At 37.6% G+C, this 24,397-nt stretch overlaps 1 protein-coding gene and 2 long non-coding RNA genes across 3 annotated transcripts; 2 read left to right on the forward strand and 1 right to left on the reverse strand.

Moving 5' to 3' along the window:
- Window positions 1-755: 755 nt before the first annotated feature.
- On the reverse strand, window positions 756-15,663 carry LOC105390210 (epidermal retinol dehydrogenase 2). Its single transcript, XM_048632945.1, has 8 exons — window positions 15,492-15,663; window positions 13,549-13,621; window positions 8,407-8,566; window positions 7,699-7,850; window positions 6,053-6,230; window positions 4,200-4,385; window positions 2,395-2,577; window positions 756-2,016 (listed from the first exon to the last, which is right to left on the reverse strand). Exons 2-8 carry the CDS (start codon window positions 13,611-13,613, stop codon window positions 1,939-1,941), a joined length of 1,002 nt encoding a protein of 333 aa, XP_048488902.1. The 5' UTR covers window positions 13,614-13,621; window positions 15,492-15,663; the 3' UTR covers window positions 756-1,938.
- Window positions 15,664-16,343: 680 nt separating this feature from the next.
- On the forward strand, window positions 16,344-17,196 carry LOC125491318. Its single transcript, XR_007268222.1, has 2 exons — window positions 16,344-16,760; window positions 16,868-17,196. It is a non-coding gene; the product is annotated as an uncharacterized LOC125491318 (long non-coding RNA).
- Window positions 17,197-19,877: 2,681 nt separating this feature from the next.
- Window positions 19,878-20,727, forward strand: LOC105397295. Its single transcript, XR_007268328.1, has 2 exons — window positions 19,878-20,291; window positions 20,399-20,727. It is a non-coding gene; the product is annotated as an uncharacterized LOC105397295 (long non-coding RNA).
- Window positions 20,728-24,397: the final 3,670 nt, after the last annotated feature.

A 24,397-nucleotide genomic window follows, 5' to 3' on the forward strand; every position in this document is an offset into this window, starting at 1 on the left:
AGTAAGAGAAGCCAAAGTTAAATCAGTCCATAGGACAAAATATGTATTGGTATTGATATTGAGGACAGAAGAATATGGTTTGGGAATTAGATAAAGCTAAGAGATTATAATCAAATGTTTTATTCAAAAATAAATAGATGAGAAATGGAATTGAACAATGCATTTATTTTATTTATAACAACTTTGTTCACCATCCCCCAGTGATGCTGGTCTTTGACAAACTGTACTAGTACTAGGTTATAGGTCACGAAGATTCTGGAGGTACGCAGTCAGCTGCATACGTAGCTATACACTTTTGTACCTTGTCAATCTAAAACCGCCTATCCATTAATTGAAAAATTTACGGTTCGTCAGTTTGACAAGGTAACGACTTATGCAGCTGACCGTATACAATTTAATTTTAGCGATGTCAAACTATTTTTTTTGCAGTGGGAATGAGATTTACGGAAAACCTTATAGAGTTTAATTTTTAACAAAAATTTTTAGGTTTTGAGAGCTCTTAAATTATTAATAGAATTTATGCTTTCAGAATCGATATCATTAAGTGCCGATTCAGAAAATTTTCTTACACACCAATGTGTTGGAAAAATAATCTTAAAGGTCAAAAAGTCTTCCGTTTACGAACTTTTTTGTATCGAAATTAGGGGATTAATATTTTACGAAAATCTGTAAGTATCTTAAACTTATAATCACCACACTACTTATTTTAAAAAAACATGTATTTTTATGAATGTGTTTATTAATAATATTTTTTACCTTCTTATTTCCGCTTAACAACAACTATAATTATTACTTACATACTATTCACTTCCACTCATAACTACCTAGATATAAAATGTACTTCAATCACATTGTCAAATAGTATTTAAAAATCAATCAATAAAAGGTATGTACTTAAATATTATTTATATACGAGTACACTCAAGAGCAATGAAAAAGTTTCAGTGATATGAAACGTCAATGGAACTATTTCATTGTACGTGAGTGTAATTAGGTTTCTTAAAAATGGCACTTTATCAAACACATCATCATACAGAAAAATATAAAACAAGAATATCATTCGAAAAAGTACCTTATTTAGGAAATGTTAAAAGAAAGGTCATAACCAGTATAACCTGCTTACTTGTACTTATGTTAGTTGCACACAAATAATTCATAAGTATACTTATCACAATGAAAGGCACAAATTATCCCCCTGTACGTATCTATTCTTAAAATTATAGGGCATTTTTGATATTTTTTTATCTCATACACTTACATACTAGCTTTATTTACGTCAAACATTACAACAGTGGATTGCACGTACAATTCAAGTTTATTTAAGGTCAGTTTTGATATAGATTTTATAAATGTCCACCTTTACAATGATATCATCAGCCCCGCTGCTATAATCGTCCACTGCTAGACATAGGCCTCTGTCAAGGAAAGTCACTCTGATACAAAACTCAGTTCTCGGCCTTCCTCACCCAGTCACTAAGAGCACAGTCATATTAACTCAAAGAAACGAATATTTTTTATTATCATGTCACACGTTGGTTATTGACTATTGATGTACTCAAAAAAACATAAATCGTATCAATAAACTCAATACGTTCGCCAAATGGCTCTGGACCTACTCCTGTATTTCTAACCAGACTCCGACTGTCTTAGAATTATACGAGTACCTACCTATCTGATTAACAACTACATCACACTTAACTCACATATGTCCTTGAGGAATGGTGCATAGACAGCATTAAGGCTACTTATCCACCAAAGCGGAGCGAGGGAGCCAACCTATGTTCGAAGGAAAATTTGACCAATGAAATTACATAAAAACTCTGCTCGTGCAATTATTTCATTGGTCGATTTTTCCTTCGCACACCGCTGTGCTCCCTCGCTGCGCTATGTTGGACAGGCGTCCTAAAAAGGACATGTCAGTTCTTTATCAGCGTCAGTTCAGCAGTCAGCCTCCACGCCCGAGTCCAGGAAGTCCTTGAGGTGCAGCGGCACGGAGCGGGGTAGCACACGCAGGTACTGGAAAGGAGAATTTTATTTCAAAACTGGCGAGGGCGAGGGCGAATGAGCCTCTTTGGGTGACTCATGCTTATAATTATACGTCCGGCGCATCCGGGCAGTCCCTTAACTCGATAATCTGACTTTCCAATCCTTTCACCAGGGTGACAAACTCTTTAGTTACACTAGAGCCATGTCACCGACATGTTAAGAAGAAGTAAGTATAGAGTAAGTAGGCACGGTTGTGGTCTGCATCAAATGCTTCAGGTTACGTTAGGCGTAGCTGTACGAATGCTTACTATCGAAACGCGCCTGGAATGTGAGAGAGAACACTGCAGAAGTATAACGGCCGCAATGACACTCTAAAGCCACGTCAAGATCAAGTTCAAGTCCACAAACCTGGTTAATATAATACAGCGAGCTCGGCACAGTGATCTCGGGATAGTTCCGTCTGACGGCGTCCACGATCTTGTCCACGGCGTCTTGAGGAGACACTATCTTCATTAGCGTCGGGAACTTGATCTTGGGGTTCTTGCAGAGACCTGTGTCCACCATGTAGGGGCAGATCACTGTGAACTTTATCTGTGGGGGAAAAGGTATAGGTTAGAACGGCTGTGTGGTGCGTGACTAGTGTTAATCTAGTTATTAATATGGACGGGTTCTTGAGAGGCTATTAAGGTTAATATAGGTACTATTGAAATGGTATGATGACTTTTATTTTAGTGGTTAGAGTGGCAAATGTCCCAGATTCGATTCGATTATACATTGTATCTTGTCCTAATGATGATTAGGCTGCTACTATAATGCTAAGGTCTGGCTGCATTTTTAATATTACCTATAACTACACCTAGCTTTATAGATACAAAATCATGAATTATAACTAAGTACTTTATTCGTATTATTTTCCGATTGATTTGAATCTAAATTGCCCTCTCACATTTATAAATGCACTCATCTAAATGATTCTGGATCGCTTATTCAACAATACACATAACAGCCGCAAGCCACAATGCATGACGGCTGACCAATGTCGGTGAAAAACTATCCGGTCATGTAACTATACGAGGTAGAGTTTTTATCAGTGAACAACATAAGGATCGACTTTCTTAACTACTAAGTACCTATATAACTATTTAACAATAGAAAGACTTTTGAAACCCACCATTCTTATTCGTGATGTAATTTTAATTGTTTCTGGGAAAGTCGAGCAAAAAAGCGGCATTTACTTATTCAGGATGTCGAAGTACCTACCTATGGTTAGGTTATATTTAAATTTAACGTTGTAAAATGCCGATAAAATAAGGTCCATCAGGTTTTTTTTCTTGCTCACTGATGAAATTCCGCCCTGCCGGTGCATCAGCACAAAACTGTCAGTCACGGAGTTGGTAGGTAAACTATGTAGGTAATCATCAGTAATTAGTAATTATCTAATGCTTAGTTACATGTTATAATCTTAGCTTACTCTCAACTTTGATCCCGCTGAGTCAATAGGCAGGAAATTTACTTATAAATAGATCAGTTGTTTACTTTAGATAATAAATATACTCTTACTGGCCAGCTACTTCATGAGTGAACTGATAAAAAAATAAGCATTTCACAAAAAAAACACAAAGATACGATAAACGTAAGTTATGAACTCGTGATGTTTCATTTGTGTACTAATTTGTTTGATAATGCATTGTGTTTTTATGAGTCAGTGACCCGAGGGTCCCAGCCGGAAAAAAATATAGATATAAGTAAAATAAAGTGGATAAACAAAACAGGGTGGAATGTTATCGATTCTGTGGTCAAATCTAACCACCCGTTACGGAGTCATAATAATGATAACAAACACAGACATAAATAAACTACTTTATACATATTACTACGGCGTTCGGTCCCAAGTATAAATTATAAAATGATTTTCATGATTTCATAATTTCTCACATAATGAAAGTTGCTCAGTATGTCGGATAAACAGCAGATTGACCTTTGAACGGGGACGCCACTTACAAAATCCCATCTTTTATAAGTTTCAGCGTTCCGACTCATATTGCACAATTACCTACTGCCGAGCAATGAAAACGTTCAAGCCACATACAATAAACTGTCCTCCTGTGTATATGGAACGTCAATAGCCGGTGGAACTTTTCCATTGCTTCTGACTGTAATTACCCGCACCACTCATTATTCCAACTATCAACAAATTAACAAAACCCACTCACCCCACTATAGTCCTTCTTATCCTCCCTCAGCTCCTCATGAAGCGCCTCCATCAGGCCCCGGACCGCGAACTTGGATGCGCAGTACGGCACCAGGTTGCGGATCCCGACCACCCCCGCCATGGACGACATGGCCACTATGTGCCCGTGGTTCTTCTCCATCATTGACGGCAGGAATGTTTGGAGAAGCTGGAAAGAGAGAGGGGTTGTAGGGAGGTGGCAATATTGATGCAAGAAAGGGTCGAGTCTATGGAGCGGTTGTGAAGAGGTGTTCAGATTTTCGTCAAGATATGTATTGTGTATTGTATAGCTCTAGTGTTTGTCACAGATCCGCTGAGATAAAGTCGACGTCAATCAAAGCAATTAGGAAGTTTATTTCGTTGAAATCCGTGCGTGCAAGGAAGTCACAATCACAATACAATGCCTAAAATATATTTTCCATGATTCGATTTGTTGTTATGCTTATGATTATGATGCCATCACGCCAACACACAGTAGCAGCAATAAAATGAAGATTATCATATTCATTTCTCTCAAACCAACCTTCTGTAAAGTCTAAAACAATCTATCAACATAATATCAGGTTGGGGTTTCTCCAACGAATGTTTTGCCAACAAACTATATTATGTACAAATTTTGGGGGGGGGAATAGTTCGTTGGACTTTAAATCTGTGGCATTGCCTATGCAATTTATTTCATGTGACTATCTCTTAACTGTTGATGCACCAACACCTCCTTTTAGTGGTCTAGAAGCTTAACACGCTGAGATTATACATACCCACAAATGCGCCAGCACATTGACATCGAACATGGTCCGGATCTCCTTCTCCGAGTGCTGTTGCAGCGGGTTCTACCTTTTTTGGCATAAGATTTATTTGCCTAATCTCGTTTTGCATAGTAACGTTTGGTCAAAGTCTCGTTACGCCGAAAATCGTATGGCATAAATCTCGTTTAGTAAAAAGTTATTTCGCATAACATTGTTTAGCCTAATAATGGTATGGCCAAATCTTGAATAGCCTAATAATGCTATGGCATAGGTTTATTAGGTTTATACAAAGTAATAATATTCGTTTGGCTTTAACTTTGACGGAGCGTCTGCCTACATAGCGCAAACTGGTGCCTTGTATTGTTTCCGCTGTTTGGAAAACGCTCCGCTCCGCTTCGCTGCGCTCCGCTTTGGTTTTGACGAACATGTGCACCTAACACGCTCCTCCTCGCTTTGCTCGTCGTCGCACCTATTTTTAGGTTTCGATCTCATGGGGTTTGTAATAATTATATTGGTCGTTAACTTTCGATTTTTTGATCATACAATATCGTGATTTTCGGGATGTAGGAGAAAAATACCACAATTTGTACATTTACTACATACTTAATATATTATTTATTAAGATAACATTACGAGAAACAAGATTATACATAGGTATAGACGAACATAAATTTGAGCAAACGAAACTTAGTAAAGATTGTGCCTAAAGAGTTTTAGACGAAACGAGCCTTATGCCACATAAGTCTTGGCAAAGTGATGGTTCGGCCAAAAAAGTTTAGACCATACGAGTTATGCGAAATGAGTTTTGGTCAATAAAGATTATGCGAGATGAGCGGAACCCGTTGCAGCGACTTGCAGGGTATGATGCCGGCGTTGTTCACCAGGATGGTGACGTCACGTGGACGATTACTAACTGATGATGATGATGATGAGGTCCTAAAGTGAAACCTACTTTCTGTGCATAGCTACAAGCTCCGCAAAAAGCCGCATTAAAACATTATGGGATATCTTTACCGTCTTTCAAGCGATCGTGTCGCTCCACTGACTTCCTATAAGGAAAGAAGAGCATCAGCATCAGATCTCCACTTACCCACAAATGCGCCAGCACATTGACATCGAACATGGTCCGGATCTCCTTCTCCGAGTGCTGCTGGAGAGACTTGCAGGGCATGATGCCGGCGTTGTTCACCAGGATGGTGACGTCACCGACCTCGCGCCGCACTCGCTCGGCCATGGCGGCGATGGCTGAGCGGTCAGTCACGTCGCATCTGAGGGTAGGGGGGTGGTGAGAAGGGTGGTATATAGAACAACGTGGACTCGAGTTCATTGGGGTAGAGTTAAGTGTAGTGGTTAGGACTCTGACTTCTAAAGGTGTTCAATGTTTGTGTTGTGGGATATCTCAAACCCGCCTACCATGCAAGGACATCAATGAAGCAGGTAAGGTTACACATTAATATAATGGTCCTTTGGTTACGCCAATTAGGTAATAGCAGTAGTAGGAGGTATACATAACCACTTAAATTATCTTTTGTAAACTGAAGTACCAACTTACAAATAATAAGTCTTCCTCATCTTTTGTTGATCGGTTAATAAAATATTTTATAATACTACAAGTTCCATTGTAGGTACATTATAATAAGTATTTATCTTGCGTCAGCTCGATAATAAACATAGAAAAAATAAAGATTGCCGTCTGTCTATACAAATTGAATAGTGTGCACCATAATGGCGGTATGGTTTTTATGTGTGAGTTTTATAGTAGTTTATTGGCGTACCTAATGGCGAATGCCGCCGCGCCGGCAATCAATTTATTTATAAGCATGTGTGGGAGATACCTCAATATTTATGTTCTTCAATATTTAATGATATAGGTATGATACCTTAAGGCTCCCATACATAAACACGAGGGACGAACATAGGTACTACGTCATGTCACAAAATTTATTTGTTATTTTGACAGATTTTCAATGCAAAGGAGAATGGCCATTTCTCTATGGCGCCATGACCCAGAGCGGCCATTGATGAAACATACACTGATGTGTAGTCCGTGACTACAGCATATACTGGTATTAATTTTATTATTATGAGACATGGGAGAACGAAGATATAGGTGCTGAAAGATCAAGTCTTTCTACTGTACTAGATGTTACCCTCGAGCTAAAAAATGATTTTAAAAGTGTTTCCGTGGGAATTCCTGGCTAAAAAGTATTTTATGTTACTTCGGGATAACGGGAACTTGAATAGAATGAAATAATTTTTGAAATTGGTCTCTTTATAAAAATAGGTTTCTGAGTGTGAAATCTGCAAAAATAATTATGATATTATTTGCATAAATAAAATCATGTAATACATTTTGTGAGGCGCTATGAATTGGGAATCCCATGATTTAGATTATAAAACTTATTTGTGCGTGTACCATTCAGCAAAATCTTATTTAACGAAAAAAATATATTTAATTAATTTACTTTTGAACCCTAATATCTCATGGTTTAGATTTTTGTAAATATTTTTCCCTTATAATAGACATTTTTATCAATAACTTAAAATAGGTTTGGTGAGTGGCTGCTAACTTATGCAAAGCGGGTCAGGTTTCGCCATTCTTCTTTATGCTTCATTACTGTCGCAGATTTTTACGTCCTCGCGTCGTGTTTATGTGTGGACGCCCTTAGTACCCTAGAGTAGCCCTCCACTTGACTTGTCGACGACAATTATCACCTAATCCCGATGATAACTCACTCATATCGATGCGCGATCCCCTTGTTGGCCTTGACCAGCTCGAGGGTGCCCTGGTTGCCGTCAGGGTTGATGTCCACGCAGACCACGACCGCGCCCAGCCCGCTGAACCGCAGCGCCATCTCGCGACCCATGCCGTGACCTGCGCCCGTGATCTGGTGGAGGAATATTACATTATATACATTTATATTCGTACTACTCGTACTAATTAAAATGTGCATCTGGCCAACAAGAACCAGGGGTCACGCCGCCGCCGCGTACCCCAAAGCTAGTTAATATGACATCTGGATTTTGTCAGTCAGATGCAAAGTTAATTCGTCCGTGTATACTCGTAGTATAGCCGCTATATTATACACGGACGAATTAACTATACTATAGCGTGTTAAAAAGGTGGATGAGCCGTGGTGGCGTAACGGATAAGTCATCGTCTTCTCACTGAGGCCGATTGTTCAAATCCTAGCATGAATTATTTTCCAATAAGAAATTTATAAATAAGCACAATCATACCACAGGTTCTACGCTGAAGGAAAACATCGTGAGGAAACCTGCACATGTGATTCTACATAAAGTGCATTTGTGCTCATTTGAAAACGGCGAAAGCGTGGACATAGGATAGACACGTGGGTAAATAATTCCCTTGCAAGTCACCTCAAACTACCCCTTCCGTGAGGTTAAAAAAGTGTATAATAAGGCGAAATACTCCATACTCACCAGCACAATCTCTCCCTTCACATCCTTAGGCTCTGGCGGCACTATGAACCTGTAGGCGGAGTGCAGCCAGCTCAGGAACATCTTGGTGAACAGCATGAGTACCTCCATGAAGGTCACCAGACCCTCGTAGATCTTTAGGCCTATGCCTTGCTCGTCCGTCCTGAGGGAGAGATTGGAGGGTTAGGTTGGTTGTAAGCTGGTTAGTTTTACTGCAATAGGACATTTTCCTACTCGTATACGTATTATAAATTTGTAAGTATACCTTTCAGCCTTTTAGCCTTATACCCTATTTGATGATATCGTGTTACATTTTAAATTTAAAATAGGTATAGCCTTGGACTTAGTTCTTATGGTTTTTTTACACCAGTATAACAGGATACTTATCAACATTTTTTTTCCAAAAAATTCATTTAATCTTTAGTATATCAAAGCTCCTTCTGGCGAGCTAACCGGTTTCCCGCGGCTTTACTCGTGCAAATAAGACGTTTAATTTGTGTCAATCACATAGAAAAAAACAACATTATGAGTCAAAGGTAAGCAATAACACGCGTTAATAAATTATTATACTACCCTCTTATTTACAGACCGCTTACTAATGACCTATTAAAATATTTAAAAGGGGGAGAATGAAATCAATAGTTTTTCTTTGCGTGCTACCTATTCGTATTAGTCAAGTGTAGTTAAGTTCAAGTGTGACTTAGTTAGACCTATAAAAGAATTATGAATCTATTATAACTCTAATGTTGTGCGTGCTTGTTCTTTAGGATGTAAGTATAGATTGAATTACATATTTATGTCTATTTTATATTATATGACGACCGAATGGCGTAGTGGTTAGTGACCCTGACTACTGAGCCGATGGTCCCGGGTTCGATTCCCGGCTGGGGCAGATATTTGTTTAAACACAGATATTTGTTCTCGGGTCTTGGATGTGCCCGTAAAATGGCAATAGGCCCGCCCCCTATTACATTGGGACTAACATAACACTCTGGCGAAAAGTGGGTGCAGCAATGCACCTCTGCCTACCCCGCAAGGGAGTACATTAGTACAAGGCGTGAGTGAGTGTGTGTGTATAATATATGTATTTCTATACACACTCTATTCTTTATAAATACATAATTATGTGTGATATACACAATGTGAAACTAAACAATGCTTTCGTCTAGATAATGTTCTTGTCTTGTTCTTGTACTGACAATAGAACCCGACATTTATATAATAGACGCACAGGAGCACTGCGCAGGCACCGGTACAGTCAGCTACGCAGATATCTGACCCCTTGAAGTAGTTATCTTCTTAGAGTGGTCAGATCATTAGCTAATCAGTTCAGTCATGTTTTGTTATATGAAATAGGTAAATACCTATTCACTTTTACTTAATTTTCGTTATAATTCGATCATAAACTAGCATTTGTGTGTCTGCTTCCCAAGAATCATGTTAAAGGTAGGCAGCGGCGTTTTTCACCAAATTGAATGAAGTGTGGGGTCAGTTGCCTGCGTGGCTGACTGTACCACAACCGGACGGTTCGCAGCGACCTTGCACTTGAATTTTCGAGCGACTCGCGCGCCGTCTCCATACAAATGGCGGCCACTTCCTCCTCCTCCATACAAAACATTCGTGGTGAGAGACGTGCGCGGAATAGATGAGAGGACTGACAAATAATGGCCTTGTAGTAATAAAAAATATTAAGTAGGTAGAGTCCGAAAAAGCTAACTTTGTAACGGGTAAAAACGGAGTTTGTTTTCATCTACTAGTAGATCTAACGAATGAAGAAGAGTAAGACGTACCGCGTCAGAGTACAAAAGTACCTACCACAATTACACTATTTTGATTAAGTACTTATCAATATTAGCGTATTAGTCTTCCCAATTGGTGTAGATTCTTTATATATATTGTATTATATTTAAAAAGAAATATTAAAACTATATACCTAAGTAGGTATATCTAATTTTTTTTAACATTTTGTATGTGTTATCTAAAAATACTGAGGTGTTATGTTAACCTTTTCCTTCACATATTTGCCATTTAGGTGTTTTATTTATCGCACTTCGTCCTCCGCCAGGTCGGTATAATCAAATCCTGGTACGACTGGTTTTCATGATTGATAGGTTGCAAACTATAAAACCTGTATACGACATAGGTATTATGATATGTATAAATAAAAAAAACTTATTTTAGGCATGCTAGATACTTTATGATATTATGATTTCCTGTAGTTAAATATAGCGATGACCTACCTATACCTACCTCATTGATTAATTTTTGTTAGGTACAAATATGGTATTGGATTAAACATAATACGAAGTATTAAACATAGGTTCGATACAAGATCTCCAACAGCGTCTTCTATCACGAACTTAATTGATCCGATATTTTTGAACACGGGTATGAAACTATTTGTAATTTGTTTCAGATCTCATTTTACCTGTTTCAGAACGATCCGATCACTGATAAATTCCGCGCTTACATTATGACTTAAATAATTAGCACCACAAAAACATACTTACTGCATATCAACAAACGCTCGGTTAAACCACATAATTAATCAAAATCTTCAACACCACAAAAAAAAACAATTCTTATCCATCCACTGTTGGCTGAATAACCAAAAGCTGGCCGTTGAGAATTAAAAGTAAAATTAGAACAAAAGAGGCGCGAATTACGGGAGCTCAGGCGAGTTAGCAACACGTGTCGAGGTAGGGCCGCGACTTTCACTAATGCACCGCTATGCTGCAGCAGCCACCACACGCCGGCGGTGGTGCGTTGTGCAATCGCGGTAAACTAGCTAAAATTCTGGACTGGAACTCTGCTAGCAATGTCGACTTGTAGAGGCAAGGCCTTGTGTAGACAAAGATACGAAACTATAGTTAGAGCTGTCACCAATACTGTAACATCTTTTTAGGGTGTCCTCGAGAAAGTCGGTAAATAAATATACTTATTGCCAGAGTTGGGCCACCTTTATAATAATAATAATAATAATAATTATGTATGATATCAGTGTTCCAATTCTAAGGCTTCCAAGCTTAGACTCTTGAGTCTTCTCTTTTGAGCTTGACCCCAGAGACAAGATCAGTTCTAACATAAAATAACAGAATTAACATAAAATTGTCGTGCTGCTGCTAGAGATGCCAGAATCGACACCCGCCTGTGTGAAGTTGAGAATCTCACGTCCTGATTTTGTAATTTACTTTACCCAATGCTTCAGTCAGAAGCTATAAAATGCAGTTATAGTTAGGTGCTAATTAGGCTCCCTTCTTTAATATTTAGTAAAGTAACAAAGCCGTAAACAGGTTTTAGTTCTTATCAAAAACGTAAAGGATAAATTTAATTGTTAGGCAAAATTTAAAAAAGTATACAATTAACTTTTTTACTTTAATTTATTATCTTTTTGCATACCTTAGCACTTTAGCACGTATAATTTATTTTCCTAGGTCTAAACGTTGTAAAAAGTGCCTATATAGTTTTTTTACAGAGCTTTCTTGCAAAACTTTTTTGGTAATCAAACCGGTTTATTGTTTTATGTAAATCATGTTGCCAGAGGGTCAAAGAGTATGGCCTTGGTCGTTGTATACTTGTATACTATGTAGGCAAGGCACTTGACTGGCCAGTGGTGATTTCATGAATTCATTATCATTTATCAATTTGGTATCGTCTGCTTTTCGATTCGTAATATTAAATTTGATAATGGTATTTTTAGTGAGAAGTTCGATCAAATACTTACTTATGCAAATGTTGTTCAGAAAGTCTATAATCTACAGTATTTCAGTTTCAGCAGAATACCGTCCCATCTATGCTGAAAAATGAGTTCAACTAATAGATTTTTGGATTTCATTTTCAACAAGTGGGTTGACTTGACTTTCAAAAAAAATTTTGTACTTATATATTTTTATTAGGAGACTAGTTTACCGGACCGAATGGAAACTGCTGTGTCGAGCATGCTGGGTTTGATCCCTGGCCGGGAGAAATGTTGGTTTAATTGTTTAAAAGTTTGAACATCGAACGAAGAATCGTCAATCGGCACGGTTAATGGAACGGCATATAAGCGTAGTTAGTGCAAGAGTCTACTTGTTTTTAGGTTTAAAACCTACGCATTGGAGACTCCCCTAGTCCTATTGGACTATGCATGTTGTTTTGTGTGTGTATTTGTATGATTTGCCAGCCAGCCGGGCTAGGGTCAAAGTCGGCGTCCAACCTCTCACGTATAAAGGTTAATGCGCGCTGCGTGCTCCTGCGCAGTTTTGTAACTACGCGTGCGAATTCAAATATATCACCCCCTTTAAATGAATTTAAAACGACCTTTTTCTATGGTCATATTCGAAGGGTTTCCTTCCTGTTATCTATTTATTTATTAACTTACTTACAAAAAAAATAAAAAGAGAATTTAATGGTTTGATTGTAGCGAAAATTAATAAGCAAAATTATTCGCTACCAGTTGCTTTAATGGTTTAAAGCAACTGGTAAGTTGTATATAGTAAGTTGGCCAATTTTCATAAATGTATGGAGTAAACGACGTCGGAAAATTCGACGTTTGAATTTCTATACAAAGTCCGTTGCGCACGATGCCGAAAGGTAGAAGGCTTAACACAGGATATATTTATCAGTGCTTATTGCAGTTTGCCAATTTTATAAGGTAACTTATATATGTATGAAGTACCTAATACCTTTTTATTAACGGCACATAATATACGGCTTATCACAATGCAGTATTATTTAATGTATGAATGTTATCGGCAAATTGTGTCACCGGGCATAAAGTTTATTGGCCTGATTCGACTTTGAACCAGTGCAGCAGTGGCTTTATGGTCACTTCATTACAATAAATAATAAATGTATCGAGTTTGTAACCTTACCAACCCCCGACAAATAGCTTTTGGCCATTTATCTTCATAAATTATAATAGTACTTACATTTAAATACTTCATTTTAATTATTCTTTATACCTTCTAGTTTATGTATGCACAATGCAATTAGATTTTAACGTAGCTAACGCTCTCTCACTAGATAAGTCTGTGTGAGATCATTAATCTTTCTTACGTTAAACATACCTACCTACATTAACACTTGCTTAAACTTTTGAAAACATAATATACTACGGTTGAACATAATAATAAAATACTTATGTGTATTTTGTATCTTACTTACCATGGTGCTTTATTGATAAGATTCGTTGCTGCGCCATTTTTACTGCTACTCTCTACTGAAGCCATTGTTTGAACTGAAAGACATACAAAAAATAATTGAATACAATTAAGAGGTTTGGTCACTTAAAAATTAATTGATGCAAGCTCCAAAGTGAAAGACATTGTCTTCAATAGCAACAGGTCATTAGATGTTTCTAAGTATTTAAACTAGAAACCTCTATAAAGGTTGACTGGAAGAAACCGCGTTAAGGCGATAAGTCTGCGTTTGTGTACATAGACTGTTTACTCTAATGATCTGTACCAGTGTACCTACCTATAATTTGTAAAATACTGTTTTTATTTGTATGCAATAAGTTGTTTTATTATTAATAATAATAAATCATAATTGAATTAGTTCAAATTTTTGGTCCCACCCGGGTGTCGAAGCTGGCCGTCTAACACTATAGTTGTCTAGGTATAGGTTGTCTTGAAAAAATCGCTTTTAGTGATAAGACCGCCTTTTTTGTACCTATGCGTTTATATTTAAGCTTTGTATAATCTATTCTTGTGTACAAATAAAGAATATTCTATCTATCTATCTATCTATAGTGTGGCCAGCTTCGACACCCAAGAGCATACTCCAGGGGTAGTTTGAACCAGCATGGACATTTATCGAGATTACCAGAGCTAATATTTATTACATAAATGATGACTTATTGGCCACAAACATACTACAGTGAATAATTTTATTGTGTGAGCAGCATATACTTACTTACATAGAATAATTTATACAAGCTTTATTTTTTTCGACTACTGTAAATTTTTTGTTGGAAGGTCAATGTACCCATATTAAAGTGATCAACTTTCATTACAGAACCTGAAATCGTGAAAAAAAACAGCTGCAATGGCTACGGTACTCAACTGAAATACACACTTCTTTTTTTCGCTATTTCAAGGGCTTCAAGGCTGGTCCCGTGATGAAAGTTGTTAAGAGTGTACTAAAGGTATCAAATGACTGTAAATTTGAGCTGGGCCCTATCAGTTAAAAAAATCCGTTGGTCCGTTAAAAAAATCTATATCAAAAATGTTCTAATATTAACTTTATGAAACATTGTTTTCTACAAAAAAGTAATCTTCAGGAAAGAAAAACCGTCACATAGCAAGCCCATCATCATCATCATCACGACCCATTACGTCCCCACTGCTGGGGCACGGGTCTCCTTCCAATGAAGGAAGGGTTTAGGCCTAGTCCACCACGCTGGCCAAGTGCGGGTTGGTGGACCCCAACACAAGCAAGCTTGTGCTGAGAGAGTTGTCGGGTAAGTGGGCAACCCGACTGTCAGATGTTTTCAAGCCGCCCGAAGGCCTCTGACTAGGCTTAACGACTGCTGCCGAAGCAGCAACCGGGACCCACGGCTTAACGTGCCGTCCGAAGCACGGAAGCGTCCAGAAAAGCACCACTTGAAATTGGTCACCCATCCAATGGCTGACCGTGTCAGTTGTTGCTTAACCTCAGCGATCAGTTACGATCACTGAGGCCCGCTCGACTACGGACGCTTCATAGCAAGCCCGTTGAAATATAATTATTGTGAAGTTGTCAAGTGCATACTGTAAGAAATGTAAAAACACTTCTGTAATCTCCTACAGGGTTGGTACTAAGAGCAGCATTGATGTACCTACCCACTTTTCTAACTAGCATAGGTACTTACTGTAGCAAAGCATATTTAGTTAATAAACTATTTAGTTTAAAGCTTGGGGGAAAACGATAATACAATAGGAATTTATATGATTTTTGTGTAATATTTCTGCTCTTTCCTAATTCACAGCATAACGCACGCAATAGCTTCCGAGTTCCGGTTTATTTTCCATTTAGCTTCAGAAATTTGCATCACAATCAGATTACAATTTAAATATATGCACAGACGAAATTTCTCAATTTAAAATCCAAGATCATTGGCTACTTACGAAATCGAACAAAACACAACCCCACTCGATTTATGAAACGTCAAATTTGAAATGCGAAGAGGCGGGAACACTAACTTTTTAATTTAGTTTCGGCCGCGAGCATGCGTTCTCGTGCCAGCGAGCGCGGAGCGAGACTGGCCGAATGCTGGCCGCATGGAATGTGCGAGGACATAGCCGGCTCCAGTAGTTATACTATAGTTATTATTCTGTGCTCCAGTCGAGCCGGGTTCGCCGTACAGTTCACTGTAATTAACTCCTACATGTACAGCTGTTTATCTACACACATATGTTTATTACTGCTCCAATTTAGATAGCTGAGTGTGGACTGCGGCTTCGTTAACAAACTAACTAAAATACTTCTTACCAATATTTCCCTGAAAAATTCAGTCCTTACTGACTATTTTGATAGCTTGATTGGACTGGTCCATCGATTTAAGACAGGTAAGCAGACAATGGAAGGATGCTCAGAATTTCTGCCATATAAACCGAAGAACCGATAGCTGAAGGGGTTCCCGGTAACCAGTTCCCGAGTGGAGACCTCAAGCAGGCAAGCGGATGGATGGACGCAGTTGATTAGATGAGGTAGGCTAAGGATAGAGTGTTATGGTGCTCCTTGGAAGATGCCTATGTCCAGCTGCAGATGATTAAGGGCCATTGTTGACGATCTTTCACTTCTGCAACAAATGACAATGGGCGTTTTGGGACCTATGTCCAATAAAGATGAGACATACATCATTGGATAGCTCTTTTCAAGTGATCAAAAAAGTATTATGACGACAAATCCGTATAAGTTGTCCATTTTGAAATATATTCGTCGGAAGGAAGTATTTTTCTATGGCATTGCACTCTCTCTCCTGAGCGTCTAGTACGGGCTTGCAATATATGTCAACGTTGATAGAAATCGTAAGCACGCCAAACTATTAGTTTCCAAGTTAATTGGTAGTATGAGTTACATTTTTTTATTATAGTTCATGCGATATCGTTTATGCTACAACTCGATTGTGCGAACTTCACTCTAGATACTTTACCTCTTTCTAGCGCTTGTAAAAAGAAAGGGCAAACACACATGTCATTTTGGCGTCTTGATTTTCGTATATTATATGTCAATGACTCTAACCAAAATATATATGTCAATCAATGTCAATGACTCTAACAAAAACAAACTGAAATTTGGTTTACAAGCTTTTATTTATAAAAATTATAGAATTAAGAATGATCCTCACAAGTGCATCGCAATTCGAAGTACCTAATTGTAGATGTTATGGAAAGGTAAGTACCTACCTACCTATATACTTATTATGTTTACGATAACTTAAGGTAAAATTGTAGGAATAAATAATATTTTACTAGACCTAATCTATTCGTACTATTTACAGGAATGGGGACCTAAACAAGCCTGCCTATGGACCCCACAGGTTAACTGCCATAAATAAATGTCCGTACATGGTGTAGAATCTCCTACGACCTATTCTGCACATGTGGGGAGCCCAAGACGCTCTGTCGTTGGACGAAGCCCAAGATGCCCTGTCGTCGGAAGAAGCCCAATACTTGTTGCCCCACTGAGACCAAGGCAGAGTCCTAGGACAACCCGTCGACGCGTGATTCGTCCGAGGCAGTCAACGCCGCGACGCTATCGTCCTCTCGTGGGGATTTAGGCCATTTATGTAATGGATAACTATATAAGTAATAAATGATTATTTTTAAACATTAATTTTTCATTTCTAAGGGTGCTTACGTAAAGAATCGGGTTCCCTGTATCTACCCGTACCGGTAACTTGATTAGGTATCGCTCACTGAGAAATTTAAAACCGTGAAATGCTCTAGGGCACTCGCTGAAAGATAAACAGCAGGTTACCGGTACGGGTAGATACAGGTAACCAGTATCTCTATGTAAGCACCCTAATGGTGATATACATTGGTTCAGTGCCTGGACGCAGTAAGGCAGATTTCACGACACAGTCGCATTGGACTTGGTTGAAAATAGCGTCCAAGCGGGATCAGTACCAACATAGTACTCTACTGGGTCCAGTCACTGAACCAATATAAACTATCTCTAATAACAAGCACTATTCCTGCCATCATTACTCCGCATTCTTAAGTTTGTGTTAGTTCCTAGTGGTTAATAGGGTTTCCTCTGCCTCTGCAGCCATTCGCCACGCAAAATATGATCGCTCATAGTCACAAATTAAATTCTAACTAGATCCTAACCAACAACAAAAACGCTTCTCACCTACAAATTTTCAGTGAGAGCAACAACTATGAAAGTTTTCGAATTCGTTGAAGCTGACTACCTAAGATCTGTCAAACATGTAACTCGTACTACCAAAAAGCTATAATTTACACGTAAACTTATTTCGTTTTTTAAAACTATGATTTGAAATAACTCATACTACCAATTTTAGTTTATGATAGTTTCCGCTAGAGGCGCTGCTTGTAAATGTATGGAAGAAAACTGAAACTATAAACGTTGTGTCAACTATCAACAACCTATACTAGACGTACTGATGACAGTTAGGCCGTAATACACGTATGCTGAACATAAAAGAGTAGAGAATAATTGAGGGCGTGGCAATCTAAGAAAGTGGCCACACTATTATAGTATAGAAAACGGACAAAAGTATCACGATACTTTAGCAGAAAAAATCAAAACGAGAAATGTTTCAAATATTTAGGTACTAATTATAAAATGCCACTTTTTGGGGAGGTTTATGTTAAGAGAAGAAATTAGTAGGGGAGAGGGGGGCAGTCTTGAATGAATTTCATTAAATCAAATCAACTGTAACTTTTATTTCATTGTGTATTTCATAATGTTTTTTTGCACTGAAACACGTGTTGGTTATCCCATTATGTAATTACTATAGGAGAAAAGTGATAGTATCACACATCGATATTTTATTACAGTTTTTTCTTGCTCAGGAAAAAGTTCAAATGTGCCCCGGCAATTCTTCTAAAAGTGTGTTTACCGATTTTCCTGCAACAAATTATTTAATTGGTCAGAAAAGCAGTGACTTGCAAATTATTATGTCTGGGGAATTTATACCGACATATACTTACACATATTCTTACACATATTTTTACAATAGGTACTCTAACACGAAGAGACCGACACACATAGACACCTACAGCTGTAAAACTTATCGATACCCTTTTTGAGTCGGGGGTTAGTAAAAAAGTATCTAGACCGCGTGTTTTGAAACTATACAAGGCCAGAACGCAGAGGTTGGGACTCCTCGAGTATATTTTCAAATTAAAAAGGTGCCATGATTTACTTGAAAGTATACAAGGCTATTACGCACTAATCGCGTATATTTTCAAGTAAGTTGGGCCAAAATTAAGGCTTGAAAATATACTGCAGCAGTTTCCACTGCGTACTAATCGTGTATATTTTCAAGGGCCAAGCGGCAATGCGAGCACTTGAAACTATACGTGATTAGTTACCAGGTAGCCATTTTGAATTGTTGTTCTCTCTTTCTTTCATGCAAAATAGTAATAAGTCTATTGCTTTCTAAACATTGCATCATCATTCCTCACTTGACATTGTTTTCGTAACGTGTTTTTTGTTTACATCGTACAGTTAAAAAGTAAATTGATTTAAATTAAACTGTAGAACTGTTGTAAATAGTAAAAATTATCTCCGAAGAAGGTGTAGTGTAGAACAATTCATAAAAGACAATTACGGTGAAATCAAAACTTGATGAAAAATATGTCTGTAATACCTACTTCACTCACGAGCAATGAATAAGTCCAAGTAGCAAAAAGTCAATACCAAATGACCCCAATTTTTTTAAACATTTAATTTAGAATTTGATCAAACTTTACGTTTTTAGTTGGTTATAATAATATTTTGATGCGCTGTTAATAATGTACTTTAATATTGCCCACAGCGTCATTAAGCTAGTCTTTTCCGTTCAGGAGCTATCGGTACTAGAACTTTTTCATTGCTCGTGAGTGTAGTAGGTACTCTTAATTTTCATATAAATAATAAGATATTAGTTTTCTTACTTGCAAGTATCATTGCTATAAATATCAATTAATCAATGAAATTAGAGCTTGTTCATCTTATTTTATTATTATTTATACAGGCAGAAAAAGTAAATTTTAGTCATGTACCTACATTTACCGAAATAGTTAAGTAAATCAGACTCAGCATGTAGGTTAATAATAAATTATATGCGACAAGTACGCTAATCAAGCAATGTGCGTAATAGCAATGTATGTTTTCAAGAACGATTCAGTAAATCCCAACTTGAAAGTATATGCAATTAGTACGCACAAATCGTGTATATTTTCAAGTAAAATATTATTATTTTCACTTGAAACTATACAGTGCTAGTACACTATGGGTGCGTTCTGGCCTTGTATAGTTTCAAAACACGCATCTAGACCTGAGCGTCTAGTACGGGCTTGCAATATATGTCAACGTTGATAGAAATCGTAAGCACGCCAAACTATTAGTTTCCAAGTTAATTGGTAGTATGAGTTACATTTTTTTATTATAGTTCATGCGATATCGTTTATGCTACAACTCGATTGTGCGAACTTCACTCTAGATACTTTACCTCTTTCTAGCGCTTGTAAAAAGAAAGGGCAAACACACATGTCATTTTGGCGTCTTGATTTTCGTATATTATATGTCAATGACTCTAACCAAAATATATATGTCAATCAATGTCAATGACTCTAACAAAAACAAACTGAAATTTGGTTTACAAGCTTTTATTTATAAAAATTATAGAATTAAGAATGATCCTCACAAGTGCATCGCAATTCGAAGTACCTAATTGTAGATGTTATGGAAAGGTAAGTACCTACCTACCTATATACTTATTATGTTTACGATAACTTAAGGTAAAATTGTAGGAATAAATAATATTTTACTAGACCTAATCTATTCGTACTATTTACAGGAATGGGGACCTAAACAAGCCTGCCTATGGACCCCACAGGTTAACTGCCATAAATAAATGTCCGTACATGGTGTAGAATCTCCTACGACCTATTCTGCACATGTGGGGAGCCCAAGACGCTCTGTCGTTGGACGAAGCCCAAGATGCCCTGTCGTCGGAAGAAGCCCAATACTTGTTGCCCCACTGAGACCAAGGCAGAGTCCTAGGACAACCCGTCGACGCGTGATTCGTCCGAGGCAGTCAACGCCGCGACGCTATCGTCCTCTCGTGGGGATTTAGGCCATTTATGTAATGGATAACTATATAAGTAATAAATGATTATTTTTAAACATTAATTTTTCATTTCTAAGGGTGCTTACGTAAAGAATCGGGTTCCCTGTATCTACCCGTACCGGTAACTTGATTAGGTATCGCTCACTGAGAAATTTAAAACCGTGAAATGCTCTAGGGCACTCGCTGAAAGATAAACAGCAGGTTACCGGTACGGGTAGATACAGGTAACCAGTATCTCTATGTAAGCACCCTAATGGTGATATACATTGGTTCAGTGCCTGGACGCAGTAAGGCAGATTTCACGACACAGTCGCATTGGACTTGGTTGAAAATAGCGTCCAAGCGGGATCAGTACCAACATAGTACTCTACTGGGTCCAGTCACTGAACCAATATAAACTATCTCTAATAACAAGCACTATTCCTGCCATCATTACTCCGCATTCTTAAGTTTGTGTTAGTTCCTAGTGGTTAATAGGGTTTCCTCTGCCTCTGCAGCCATTCGCCACGCAAAATATGATCGCTCATAGTCACAAATTAAATTCTAACTAGATCCTAACCAACAACAAAAACGCTTCTCACCTACAAATTTTCAGTGAGAGCAACAACTATGAAAGTTTTCGAATTCGTTGAAGCTGACTACCTAAGATCTGTCAAACATGTAACTCGTACTACCAAAAAGCTATAATTTACACGTAAACTTATTTCGTTTTTTAAAACTATGATTTGAAATAACTCATACTACCAATTTTAGTTTATGATAGTTTCCGCTAGAGGCGCTGCTTGTAAATGTATGGAAGAAAACTGAAACTATAAACGTTGTGTCAACTATCAACAACCTATACTAGACGTACTGATGTTTTAACAACATTAGCATCCAGACCCTGATGTCATGTAATGTTTGACACTAGTATTTTCTAACCTCTATAAGAATAACAAATACACATTGAAAGGCATTATATTACATCAAAATAGTACTTTTTTACAAGAAATATAAGCAATGTATGTTAATGGTTAGAAATTAAGTACCTACTCACCAGTATAAAACGCTGCTCTTTCATAAACATCGTATATATTGACTAATACTTCTCCAGCCTCATTCTCCGCCGAACATCGTAGGTAAACGCTGTAAATCATCTGTCTAGCTTCGCTGCGAATGGTTTTATTCATTTTCACTTCGTGAACAAACTCAACAATCCCCAAAACTCCAAAATTAAGCAAAATTCGATTTGTTTATACAGTAACAGGGCGAGTTTGACATTCAAACCATAGAAACAGACCACAAATCACAAGTTTTTTTTTATTGCCAGGTTTAAATCTGTTTAGTTCCAAAAACATTAATCTCTACTCTTTTGTGTTCAGCTATAAACACGTATTATTGAAATTGGAGAAATTACTTTCAACTGGTTTTATTTACTGAGATAATAAACAAATATAATAATATATGAAATATGATCATTTTGTTATAAAAATTAAAAATGAATGTGAAAAAATAAAAAAAACATTAAAATTACAGAAATAAAATATAAAAACTTACAAGGTACGATTATTTTAATTTGACAGTAAATCAAGACTAGCGCTTTCGTTATTCATATTCTGCAAAAAAATACCTTTTCAACGACGTATCACTCATTTCTATTGGTGCTGGTCCCAGCTTCCATATATTGGTGCCCATCATCATTTCACTTTCATTCAAAGTATTTCAGCAGGACAAAACAGTCAGGATGACCGGATGAATCACTGTCTGTACCTCTTTCATTCTTCCCGATGGATTCGATCACGACTACCTTTATCATTCTTTTATCCTATGGCGACAGCCTCGACTACCGGTTGTAGGATGCTAATTTTATCACTTGTACGGTTGCAGGGGGTTGCAATTTCTTGGAATTATCACAGATATTGTTTGCAGTGAAGTATTCATTTCATTATCTAGGTTCATCTTCAGGTGTGGTACCATAGTAATGATGTGTGGCTAGGTATGTTAATTATTAGTCGGGCACACACGCATGCAACCTTGACTTTTGGGATTTTCATGTAAATTTATGTGAATAGTGAATGGACTGGCTACACTGGATTCTCTCGGAAAAGTCAAGGTAAAAAAATAATCCAAACAGGATAACTTTTCAAACCAACCGGCAAATCTATTAATAAAGAAAACTGGTACCTATACCTTCGCAGATTTTTTATCAGGCTGATGAAAATAAACAAGCGCATGCGAAGATAATAAACAAAACAAAAACAATCAGAGCCAAAGCAATTAAGGACTGTCAGAGCATTAAGTAGTATAGTATATTAACAATACTACGTGACAAGTCGCTGGTGATCGGCTGAGGTGGAAGGTCAAGATTAATGAGACAACCGTTTACACAGAGAAGCGTTGTGTGATGTGCCCAATGGGACATGGACTAGTGGTGCTATGGACAGGCTAACATCGATGTTATTGTGTTATCGTTGGTTGAAGAATACACGATTTTATGGACCAAATCGTTAGCACCGATACTATTGGTTAACAGCAGTAAATAGTATCAACAGTGTCATGGCTGCCAACTAATGAGATTTTGATAGTAAGAGTACACTTATTGAATACTTAGTTCTATCGATAGTCACACATCACATCACAACCCATCATGTCCCCACTGCTACGGTTACGGGTCTCCTAGCTTCTATGGAAAAGACTCCTATGGCTATAACTTTATTATTGGTTGTGGCATTGATATTATCATCTCAGACCACTATCCGTAGCCGGCCGGCGTCGGCGGACCAGCAATATGTCCACACGTTGCGAAAGCATTTCCCAAACCGACACTTGCCTAAACCAATTGGTCAAAATACATACATATTCATAGCTTCCCCGCATTGCCTGAGGAAGTGCGCGGGCAGGGGGGAAGGTCATCCTGGGAGTGTAATGAACAAATAACTTGCAGTTGCAATTTTGACGTCTTTGAGCGTATTTCTCCATACAAACGGTGATTAAAAAATTAAAAAAATTAAAAAATTAAAATTGTTTATTGTACAAAAAACACAAGTTAAAACAATTCGCAAGGGCCCCTGTACTAGGTGGGAACCTGTATTACTGGGTGCCCCGCTCAATCCACCAAGACAATAATTTAATAAAATACAACTAATTTAACTAAGTAGGTACACATGATTAAATATATATACAAGTTAATATTAAAAGTACAGGACTAAAATTTAATAACAATATAATAGGTACTAAAGTTATGATTAGGTAACAAATATACAAAACTAATGCACAACACAAACTATAGGTATAAATAGATGATGATTGAAGTAGGCAGCAAAAAGAAGGTGTTCAGTTTATAATATTTTCTGTTTCCTCATATGTTAAATTTATTAAGAACATTGATAATGCAAGCGGAGCGGCAACAGACTTGGAAGTTTGGCAACAGGCTATCATCATTCGCTGCTATAGTGCACTGACCACTGTGTGAAAGTAGATGTCAGCATAGTTTACAGTTTGGCTGAGGTGTATTGGCACCTTGAGTTTAAATGGTTGAACTGGTGCATGGTGGCTCTATGGTGAATAGCTAAAGCAGCAATGTAAACATTTTTGTATTTTACTGCCGACTTTTAACATATCCATACAATGAAACTCAGCTCACTCTCCATTCATTCCCACAGGCCGCATGTCTATTTTTTTTACTTCCAGCTGTTTAAATGCTTCTCCAGGCCTCGCTTCGCCTTTTAAATAGTTTTTTTTTTTTCG

The sequence above is a fragment of the Plutella xylostella genome, chromosome 5, assembly GCF_932276165.1.
Source record: "Plutella xylostella chromosome 5, ilPluXylo3.1, whole genome shotgun sequence".
Lineage (NCBI taxonomy): Eukaryota > Metazoa > Arthropoda > Insecta > Lepidoptera > Plutellidae > Plutella > Plutella xylostella.